Source organism: Geotrypetes seraphini, chromosome 12 (assembly GCF_902459505.1).
Source record: "Geotrypetes seraphini chromosome 12, aGeoSer1.1, whole genome shotgun sequence".
In the NCBI taxonomy this organism is placed as follows: Eukaryota; Metazoa; Chordata; class Amphibia; order Gymnophiona; family Dermophiidae; genus Geotrypetes; species Geotrypetes seraphini.
Window position 1 is genome coordinate 83224237 of NC_047095.1, and position 12168 is coordinate 83236404.

The 12168-nt window shown below is 42.4% G+C and overlaps 1 protein-coding gene across 1 annotated transcript in view; it reads right to left on the reverse strand.

Moving 5' to 3' along the window:
* The window catches only part of NMNAT2 (nicotinamide nucleotide adenylyltransferase 2), a 130945-nt gene that overhangs the window by 48384 nt on the left and 70393 nt on the right, over positions 1-12168 (reverse strand). Inside the window, exon 4 of the mRNA XM_033915380.1 lies at positions 2567-2645. Within this exon, the coding sequence (XP_033771271.1) occupies positions 2567-2645 (79 nt within the window). The remainder of the gene's footprint in view (positions 1-2566; positions 2646-12168) is intronic.

Here is a 12168-nt window from a genome sequence, read left to right on the forward strand (position 1 = left end):
TAGATGTCTATACTGGGCCTACTGGCACCTACCTGAAAAGTGGACATGGTTAGAAGCAGAGTTTGGGTGTGGAATAAGTTAGGTGCTGGTATTTTATGCCGAGAAAACCATGGCCTATTATACTGATATCTAAGTTGCAGATGCCTAGCGATGTCTAATGTGATTTAGGCGCCACTAGGCCTGATTCTATAAATGGTGCCGAACTTTGAATGACGAGTGGGAGGTGCCATTTTCCTGGGCGCCATTTATATAATCAGGCCCTCAGTGGTTAATGTGAGAAAGGTTCTTCTAGCAATGTCTCCTTATCAAGTCAAAATATACTACTGATAATGGTGAGCCTAGATGCAGAGAAAGCTTTAACAAAGTTCATTGGTCATTTCTTTTTAAGACACTTACTTACCTTCCAGTAGCATAGCCAGGCGACTGATTTAGGGTGGGCCTGAGAGCAAAGTGGGTGGGCCAATAATTTAATCTCCTTCCCCTCCCAACTAAAGAAACCCCAAATTTAATTTCTGCTCCTCCCCCTTCCCCGGCACTTCTCCTCTCCCCCCAAGGTAAACCTGTGCTGCCAGGGATCCCTAAGCTCCGTAAGCTGAAGACCTCTTCCTCACCAAAGAGTTTACTGTCCTAGAGCGCTGTCACCAGTCACTAGCCTCCATGTGCTATGCTAAGTTTCGTGCAAGCGTGAAAACTGAGCATACAAGAGGAAGGGAGTGGCTTGCAGCTGGAAACAATGGTGGCTCCGGGACAGTGTCAGCGGCCACCCAACATGTAAATTCTGTTGGCAGGGAGGAGGTCTTCAGCTGGTAGGACTTGGGAATCCCCATCAGCCACACTAAAGGAGATAAAATTTTGGGTGGGCCTGAGCTCAAACTGGGTAGGTCCAGGCCCACCTGTGGCTTTGCCAACATCTCTCCTACTAAGTAGAGTTAAAACTGCCCCCTTTGCAAGTGAAAGAAGAACAAGGCATGATTGTCCTCTCTCTCTCTTGTTATTTCTACTATGCTTGAAGCCTCTCCTGTGCACGCTGTAGAGTTCTCTAGAGGGGGTACAGGTGGGAGAATTATGATAAAAACATTGGCCTTTGATGAAAATCTTTTGATAATCTTGCAAAATCCACAGCAACCTTTACCAAGTTTGTTAACCCTCTTGTATGAATTTGGAGATTTATCTGATTTTCAAATAAACAACAAATTTATGGTATTGGTTATCCAAAGAAAGATTAAGGAGAACTGGATAGGACACCTTCCTTTACAATGGGCCAACGGTATAAATATACCAGTCAATTTGTCTCAGCTTAATTTATTAAATATCCATCCATTATTAATTGACACCAAATAAACTTTGCATACATGATGGGCATTTCTCTTTCATTAATGGGTACAATTAACTTATACAATATGATTGTTGTCCCTAGATGGCTTTGTACATTTCAAATGTTCCTTGGGAACAGATGAAAAAAACTTATAGTAAGCTTTAAGAGCATATTTGTGGCAAGGGAAAAAAGTGCACCTCTCTTTATCGAGGGTAATAGCCCCCAGAGCTCAGAGGGGCTGGGATTACTTATCTATAGACTTTTAACGCTGATTTATGGCAATGGAATACACCATATTGACTGGTATAGAGGTACTGCAGATTTCTCGGTTATCCAAATAGAGATCAAGTAGATCCACATCATATCATTTTAGCTGTCTACTGCATGCGTGCTGACCTTGGCTTCTTGCTGTTTTTGCTATTATTATATATACTGTTTAGTCCTGATGCAAGCTCATTCAGGAGCTAAAAAGGCCCTTGGGCTGAACCAAGATGAATAGCATACTTGAACCCTGAGATATCTTTGTGGGTGTCATGCATGTAGATAGTTTGAGAACACTGCTGCAAATGTTTTGAAATTGCTGCTTAGTGAAGATGAACTGTATTTTCAGGCTGTTACATGCAGGTTTAAACAATAGGTTTTCTAAGAAATGAATGTTATGAGGCTATGAAGCTCAACAGCATTTTACTTTGTCTTTTTCTAAATATACAATGTTGTCTTTTGAGTATTTTTATTGTCTGTATGTAGTAAGTTGTTTGCAGTAGCATGCTCTTATAGACTTGGATAATAGATGGATTTTTCTGGAGATGACATTCAACTTATTCACTTCAGCCTGCCAAAAGACGAGACCTTGGCAGCATGCCAGTCTAATTCTCGGTGTCTCACACAGACAGCATGGATCCATCACGCAACAGAAAGCGGGATGCCATTTGAGAGACTGCCATCAATAATGTTGTCATTAGGGAGACTGATAGGGAATTGAAGAACCAATGTTAAAAGGAATATTTTCCTGTTTTTAGCATCTTGTAAGTTCTCCTTATTTTCAGGAAAATGTTTAAAGTACTGTAGTGCGCACAGCTTGACATACAGAATCTTCTATAAAAGAAATAAATTCTGCAGCCTATTATTGGGTCTCATGAGATCTTGATAAAGTAATAGAGCTGGAAAGAAAGACTTCTGGAGTCATTATGGCTTTTGAGAAAGAAGGCATCTATCCTGCCTGATATACTTTAACTATTGAGTGCCACTCACCTTCATCAGGTCACGGTGGTGTTCCAGGACACTGCAGGTGGTCTGCCAGGTGTCCTGATAACATTCCCAAGGATCCACTCTGTAAAGGCAGGGAAGAAACAGAGAAAGGGGAGGGAACAAGTGAGTGTAAGGTAAAGCAATGATAAAGACAGAGCAGAAAGAAGAGTGATACAGAGAACGGCAGCAATGCCAAAGAGCAGGGCTGTGGAGTTAGATGTGGAGTTGATAAAAAATGCACTGACTCCAGCTTCAAAATAAAAAAACTTACAAAGGTGTATTGCATATTTTCATTTCACAACATTTTTGTTTGTTCATGTTCATTGTTCAAACTCAAATAAAAATATTTTGTGGTCTATTAGCCCTAAATTTGTTTATATAGAAATATGTTTCTGTAATTAATCAAATTTCTCTTAAGAGTTACTATACATAGTTGGAGTCAGGATTGGACAGTAGATAAATTGAAGTCGCATTTTGGTGTACCTTCTGAAAAGGGAGAGGAAGTAGGAAAGGTGAGTAAAGCAAGAAAGACAAAATTAGAAACATAGAAACATGATGGCAGATAAAGGCCAAATGGTCCATCCAATCTGCCCATCTGCAGTAACCATTATCTCTTCCTCTCTCTAATAGATCCCATGTGCTTATTTCAGGCGTTCTTGAATTCAGACACAGTTTCTGTTTCCATCACCTCTTCCAGGAGACTGTTCCATGCATCTACCACCCTTTCTGTAAAAAAGTATTTCCTTAGATTACTCCGGAGCCTATCACCGCTTAACTTCATCCTATGCCCTCTTACTTCACAGCTTCCTTTCAAATGAAAGAGACTAGACTCAAGCGCATTTATACCACATAGGTATTTATATGTCTCTATCATATCATCCCTCATCCGCCTTTTCTCCAAAGTATACAGATTGAGACTTTAAGTCTGTCCCCATACGTCAGTGGTCTCAAATTTGCGGCCCGGGGACCACATGCGGCCCACCAGGTACTATTTTGAGGCCTTCGGTACGTTTATCATAATCACAAAAGTAAAATAAAACAGTTTCTTGATCATATGTCTCTTTAGCTCTAAATTACAATATTATTATTAAGACTTAGCCAAAAGGAAAGATTTATAAACTTTGAGATTTATAAACTTTGAGTTTATAAACTATGAATTTTACCTCATGCAAAATTGTAATTTCTCTAATAAGACATTAACTATGTTTCTGAGGCCCTCCAATTACCTACAAATCCAAAATGTGGCCCTGCAAAGGGTTTGAGTTTGAGACCACTGCCATATGCCTTATGATGAAGACCACGCCCCATTTTAGTAGCCTTCCTCTGGACTGACTCCATCCTTTTTATATCTTTTTGAAGGTGTGGTCTCCAGAATTGTACACAATATTCTAAATGAGGTCTCACCAGAGTCTTATACAGAGGCATCAATACCTCCTTTTTCCTACTGGCCCTACATCTCCCTATGCACACTAGTATCCTTCTAGCTTTCGCCATCATCTTTTCAACTTGTTTGGCCACCTTAAGATCATCACATACAATCACACCCAAGTCCTGCTCTTCTGTTGTGAACATAAGTTCTTCATTCCCTAAACTGTATCGTTCCCTTGGGTTTTTGCAGCCTAAATGCATGACCTTGCATTTCTTGGTATTAAATATTAGCTGCTAAATTTCAGACCATTCTTCAAACTTTGCTAGGTCTTTCTTCATGTTATTCACACCATCCGGGGTGTCTACTCTATTGTAGATTTTGGTATCATCTGCAAAAAGACAAATCTTACCCTTCAGCAATATTGCTTATAAAAATGTTAAAAAGAACAGGCCCAAGAACAGAACCTTGAGGCACACCACTGGTAACATCTCTTTCCTCAGAGCGATCTCCATTTACCACTACCCTCTGTCACCTTCCACTCAATCAGTTCCTGATCCAGCCTGTCACTTTGGGGCCCATCCCGAGGGCACTCAGTTTGTTTTTTAGATGCCTATGTGGAACACTCTCAAAGGCTTTGCTAAAATCTAAATACACCACATCTAGCGCACTCCCTCTATCCAAGTCTCTGGTCACCCAGTCAAAGAAATTGAGCAGTTTTGTCTGATAAGACATACCTCTAATGAATCTATGTTATCTTCAGTCCTGTAATCCACTGGATTCCAGAAACTTCACCATTCTCTATTTTGAAAGCATTTCCATTAATTTGCTTACCACAGAAGTCAGACTTACCAGCTTGTAATTCCCTACTTCTTCCTTAGTTCCACTTTTGTGGAGAGGGACCACATCTACCCCTCTCCAGTCCTCTGGTACAACTCCCGACTCTAGAGAAGCATTGAAAAGGAGTCAGTGGCCAGAACTTCCCCAAGTTCCTTCAGCACCCTCGGCTGTACACCTTCTGGACCTATCGCTTTGCCTACCTTTAATTCAGCTAGCTCCTCAAGAACACAACCCTCTGAAAATCAATCAGGGTCTACCACTTCTCCAACACTATTCACGTTTATCTTCTGTGGTCTTGCTCCCAGCACTTCAGCCATGAACACAGAACAGAAATATTTGTTAAGCAATTCAGCCTTTTCTTTATCAGCTTCTACATATTTCTTCCCTTCACCTTTGAGTCTCACAATGCCACTTTTGCACTTCTTCCTATCACTGATATATCTACAAAATGTCTTGTTTCCCCATTTTACTGTCAGCTATTTTTTTCTTCCATTTGCATCTTTGCTTTCCTGACTACTCAAGCAGCCTCTCTTAACTTTTCCAGATATTTTTGCTTGTCTTCCTCTTTCTGCGATCTTTTGTAGTTTATGAAAGCTAAACTCTTATTCCTTACCTTCTCAGCTACTACTTTTGAGAACCAAAGTGGCCTGAGGAAAAAGTGTTTATCGAAACATGGACCGTGTCGGGTCCAGGTTTCTAACCTAAAGAGAACTATTCTTTGGATACAAATGTTTTATTTACAGTGTTCCCCTGCAAATTTGTGATTCACGGACTGTTATTCACGGTATTTTCTGACTGCCTCTTCCGGTCAGGGAATGAGTCCGCGAATCAGACTTCTGCACAGCCAATTCCTCCTCCTCTCCCCCCCCTGGTCAGCCAATCAGCCTTCTGCACAGTCGATTCCTCCTCCTCTCCTGTCCCCCCCCCCCGGTCAGCCAATCAGCCTTCTGCACAGCCAATTCCTCCTCCTCCCCCCCCTGCAGCATACCGGGTATGATTTACTGCACCCACCAGCACCCCAGCTACCCTCTCCTGCTTTTTTACAGACTTAAAACTGCATTCGTAATTTTTTAGAAATTTGCGGGTGTTCCTGGAGTACTGTACTTTAAAGACTTGGCATTTTTGTACATCATCTCTGCAGTCTCTTCTTTGGTTTCAGGCTGGGTATTAAACATTAAAAATTGGGGGGTCACATGATGCGATAGGCTCCGGTGGACGATTCTTGCCTGCGCTCCCGGGCCCCGGGTTGTCAATTACATATTTCTTCCGCCTTGTCCCACATCCACTCCGGCCGGGAGACAGCGCTAGTTCTTGTCTGGCATATGGACAAATTTTTGAAATCGCCGGCACTTCCTATGGCCACCCGCACCGCGAAGAAAGATTGGGACCGCCCGACTCCAGTAGCAGACAAAATGGCACCGGGGACCTCGGCAGAGGTTAGTCAGCTTTCCCCAGAGGCGCTGAATGCTATCACATAAGCGGTCGCGTTAGCGATGCAGCCCGGCAATGAACATTTATCTGCTCAATTGCAGCAGTTGGAGACCATGTTAACGGACACCAATCGCCGTACTACTGATTTGGAAGTGCGGGTCTCCCGTCTGGATAACACGCAGGAGGCACAAGCGGTAACTTTGTTGGAAATACAAGATCTTACCCGTAAGCAGGCTGAGAGATTGGAAGACCTGGAAAATAGATCTCGCAGGTCTAATCTGCATTTCCTAGGAATCCCTGAGACTGTAGCAGGCCCTTCCCTCTTGCACTCCTTGGAAGGTTGGCTAAGAGACACTTTTCCTCTGCGGGAGGGTATGGGCCAGATTTGTTTGGAGCGCACCCATCGTTTGGACAGGGAAACGAAACAGAAAGCGTGGCCGCGGTTGGTCATTGTTAAATTGCAATCATAAAGTAGAAATCTTGAGGAAATATAAACAAATTAGAGACACTTTGAAATTTGGCGACTCGGAAGTCTGGATTTTTCAAGATTATTCAGCGGCATTGACTGAAAAATGGAAACTGTTTTACTCTTTATGCTCCACTCTTGCTGAGAAGAAATGTCAGTTTATGTTCCTATATCCTGCTATTTTGCGCTTCCACCATCAGGGCCAGTGGCACACTTTTGATTCTTCTTTGGAGGCAGCCAATTATCTTAATACCCATCTGCTCCCATCCTCTGCGCTTACTTGATTACATTCAGAGTGGAATATATCTTACTCTATATGAAGGATTCATTGTTTGTTATATTGCCGCCTTGTGTTCTTTTATTTTTAGGTGGTTCTAATATTGTTGCTCTTGCTATTGTGATTACTTTACTCTGCAATGCACTTGTTTGACTCGGGGCCTGGGGGGGGGGGGGGGTCATCTTTTCGTGCCCTAACACGTCCACAGAGCCACTTTCGAGTGGGTCTGGGGTTGTGTTTTTTCTGGAGGGGTTGTGTGGTACAGGGGGATGAGTGGGTGAGGGGATGGAGTTGGGATGGGTTGGGGATTGTCTGAGGTTTTATATTTTCTGGTGGACCAAGATCATGTGTTTGATTCTTGCTCACATAGTATATTTGTGTTTTGTAATCCAGGTCCTCCTTTTCCTGTCATCTTGGGTTAGGCTGGGAACCCGAGATGAGATCATTTCACTTGTATACTTACATATAATATTCATTCACTCCCTATTAAGATCTCAGCACATGCGATCAGAATAATTTAGTGGAACGTTTCTGGTATAACATCCCCCATTAAGAGAACAAAAATTTTAAATCAATTAAAACGGCATTGGGCGGACATTGTTTGTTTGCAGGAAATATGCTTGACCTATATCGAACATTCCAAGCTGAATAGGACCTGGATAGTTTTTGCGGCCTCTTCGCCACAGAAATGAGCGGGAGTAGCTGTTTTGATTCATAAATCTCTACCTTACAAAGCCTGCCTTATAGATAGTGATCCCTAGGGCCGCTATTTATTGCTCCATTTGACGGTGGGTGCTTATTCGTTCTACCTTTTGAATGTGTATGCACCCAATGTATATGATCACTCTTTTTTCGAACGCTTAACTGCGTTGCTGCTGGAATGGGTAACAGAACTGGTGTTTGTAGCTGGAGATTATAACCAGGTCTTAGATCCAGGCTCTGACCACTCTTCGTCTGGATTGAATCAGGGGGGTTCACGGACTCGAGGTATTCCTTACCTCTGCGCAGCATTGGATTTGGTTGACCCCTGGCGTTTGCTCCATACTACTGAGCGCGATTATACACATCGGTCGCGTGCACATGGAACGCTTTCTAGAATAGATTACATTCTCACTACCATACATTCTTTTTTAAATGTAGACTCAGCGGTTATAGGTCCCTCTATTATCTCAGATCAATCTTTGATTTGGGTGCATGTGAATGTGGGCTCTGGTCTCAGAGGCCCGGCTCGTTGGCGTTTTCCTAGCTACTTGTTTCAAGATACCCACTTTCAAACTTTTTTGCAAACTAAATGGGATGAGTTTTTGGAATTTAATGGTCAACATCGTTGTACCCCTGCTTTATTCTGGAATACTGCTAAAGTTGTCCTATGGGGCGATTGTATTGCCTACGTTATTGCTAGAAATAGAAAATTGTCTAAGGGAATTCTCCGTCTAGAACGAGACTTGGTGGCAGCTAAGCATCATTATACAAAATTTCCGACTACAGTTGCAAAGGAAAATTTACTTTCCATTGAAATGGCTCTTAATTCCCACATTCATGAACGTAAGGTTAAGATGTTATTTTATCAGCAGTTTAAATACCATCGCTATGGGAACTGATCAGGGAAATTACTTGCTCAGTTAACAAAACGGCCGAAGGGCCAAAGATTTGTTTTAGGTTTAAAAGATGGTTTGGGAAGATTACAGCATACCACTGAGCAAATTGCGGGAATCTTTTTGAATTATTTTGGGGGTATGTACAGGAGGGTGGACTTGGGGGCTGAGCCTCTTGCCCAGGATTATATTGAGGATTCTGGTTTGCTGACTTTGACAAACCAGGATATAGACTATCTGAATACACCTATTACTATTAAAGAATTACAGAAGGCTATCCTGATTCAATGGAATTATGTGGCTCCTGGGCCAGATGGCTTTACTGCTGAGTTTTCCAAGTTGTTGTCTTCTCAGCTTGGAGTCCCCTTGCGTGATTATTATCATCAAGTTATAGATCAGGGGGAGTTCCCTACAGGGGCTAATGAGGCCTTGATTACACTAATCCCCAAACCGGGCAAGGAGGCGACCACCCCCGAGTCCTATCGTCCCATTTCGCTCCTTAATGTTGATATTAAAATTTTGGCTAAAATTTTGGCAGATCGGCTTTCCTCTATTTTTCTGCGACTTATTGGGTCGGAACAGGTAGGATTTGTGAAAGGACGGCAGGTGGTGCATAATGTTCGTAAGGCAATTTTGACTCTTGCTCATGCTAGTTCTCAAGATATCCCTTTGTTGATGCTTAGTTTAGATGCAGCCCGTGCTTTTGATCAGGTGTACTGGACCTATCTATTCGAGGTGCTGGACTATTTGGGGATGACGGGTTGGTATGCTCGGGCGATATGTACTCTCTATGCATCCCCGGCGGCGCGTTTATTGGTAAATGATGTAATTACGGACAGTTTTCCAATAGGACGGGGTACTAGACAGGGTTGTCCTTTGCCCCTCCTTTTGTTTTTGCTCTATTTGGAACCTTTCCTGCATACAATCATTCAGGACCCTGGAATCTTGGGGCTCACATTTACTGATCACACAGTAAAGGTGTTAGCCTACTTTTTACTTTAACGCACCCTGGTACTTCTATTACTCATCTTTTACACTCTCTCGAAGAATTTAGATTTTACTCAGGTTTTACGTTAAATTACCATAAATCTCACGCGTTAGCGTGTCCTGCTACCATACAAGACACTTGGGAGGGCAATTTTCCCTTTTCCTGGGCCCTCACCTCGATTAAATATTTGGGGATATGGTTACCTCGGGATATCACTACTTTATATGCTTGTAATATCGATCCCCTATTGGCAGATACCTTGAACTCCCTTAAAACTTGGTCCACTTTCCCTTTATCGGTGGCAGGAAGGGTGGCTCTGTTTAACATGGTTTTATTTCCCAAATGGTTATATAGGTTTCAGGTTCTCCCTTTATTGTTATCTCATACTCACAATATTCAACTTACTAGAGGCCTGCAGCGTTATGTTTGGCAATGTAAAAGACCTCATATGACTTTTTCTAGGCTGTGTTTACCCAGGGAACAGGGGGGGGGGGAAGGTATGTTAAATGTTCACTGGTATGCACTGGCCTGTCAGATGCGACATATTAATGACTGGTTTAGAGGTACGTCTTGTTATACTGCCACTCAGATAGAGTTAACACTGTTACCTCCTTATCATATTAGTTTTTTATTGCATGTTTCAGCTTCTGCTCTCCGTCGAGTGGTGGCACATTACCCTATTTTGCCCCTGCACGACGGACGTGGCGCTGGGTTTGTCAGTGTTTGAAATTATCCTCTGTTTCTTCTCCCTACTTGCCGATTCAGGGCAATTGTAACTTCTTGCCTGGCATACGCAGTATAACATTTCAGCGATGGGCTGATAAAGGATTACAATATTTTTTTCATTTGTTTATTGATGAGGGACATTTGGCCTCTTTTTCTGATTTACAATGTACCTTTGACTTACCGCCTGCAGATTTTTTTGCTTATTATCAAAACGCCCACCTATTCATCTTTCCCTCCCTAAAAGGCTGCCTCTACAAGAGATTCACTGATAGAACCCTAGCATTCCAAGCGGGCAAATGGAACAATTGCCTTACCGCCCTCATCTCCAACTCTCCACCCTACCACCTGTTCAGGAAGTCACTAAAAACCTACCTCTTCGACAAATTCCGCTAACGCTGCCTTCCCCCCTTCCCTGCACCCTCCTGACCTCGACATGCCTCCATTCCCTCTGACTACGCCCCCCTCCCAAGCCACTATGGCCTCTCTTTCTCAAGCTCTGTTTTATCTAATTGCCCTGCCTTTTCATAGCCTCATATTTAACATCACTGTAAATGTACCACCGCTTTAACATGGAACATCGCTGTATACGTACAGTCTCTTCTTTAATATATGCCTTTTTATTACTGCTATTTATGTAACATCTTTGTAAATGTAATAACACTGTAATATGTATCATCGCTGTAAATGTACAGTCTCTTCTATTGTTAACCGCATTGAACTTCCATGGTATTGCGGGATACAAGAATAAAGTTATTATTATTATTATTATTATGTTAAATCTTTGCCTGCTGCTACTTTTACAGAAGATTGTAGAGAGGCCATTTCTGAACTATTTAGTTTATCTGCACAGCAATCGATACCTCTTCGTTTTCACCATGTGAGCGTCCATGATACTCAACCTGGTCCTAATCTGGAGGTGTTGGCCACTTCTTGGGTGGAGGACCTTCACTGCTCTTTGACTGCCTCTCAATTACAACAAGTCATTACGAACTTGCGGCGGGTGTCCACTAATGTTCTTCATTGGGAACTTCAACTGAAGATTGTTTTGAGACTATATCGCCCATGTGGGCTTACCGGATGGGAATTACGCCGGTGCATACTTGCCCTAAATGTGCACAGGCCCATGCCTCTTTGGGCCACATGTTATGGTCTTGCCCTCGCATTCATCAATTCTGGCTTGGGTCATTATGTTTCTGCGTTATGGGGCCGACGATGGACTCCTACTCCTCAGGCACTATTTCGCTATTATACCATCATGTCTCCAAAGCCAAAAGGAATGACAGCTTTTCTTGCTAGAGTGATGCTTAGGGGCAAGAAAGCCATACTTACTAACTGGTTATCTACCACTCTGCCCTCTTATGCTCAGTGACGATCATTGATGATAGTTCATGCCTCCTTGGAACGTAGACATTTTGCTACTCTGGATGCAGGACCAGGCCGTTGCTTCTATTTGATCTGGGAACTGTTCTGGATGGATCTTACTCCTCATGCTCGAAGTCGACTTCTGAATCTGTGATGTTGTACTCCTTTTGGGTTGCTTGATCTGGATTTGATGTTTAACCTCAGATTTTGGGATGGGTGGGTTGGGGGTTTGGGGGGGCTGGGGATAGGGAATTGTTTTGTGCACCTTTGTAAGAAATCAGTTATGTTTTCTTGTGTGTATTTCTAGCACTTTTTTGAATCTTTAATAAAAATTATTTGAACATAAACATTAAAAATTAATATTAATATTGATTCTACAACACTTAAAGTGAATTTTTAAAATATATCCTTGATTTTGGATTGTCGGGGTATAGGGGTAAAAAGGCTTGAGGAATCCATCCCAGTTGATTTTGAGGGGTTTTGAGGCAGATGGAGGGAAAAAAAAAAGATTGTTAAAAATCCAAGATAGCTGCTGCCAGAAAAATCGTGCCATA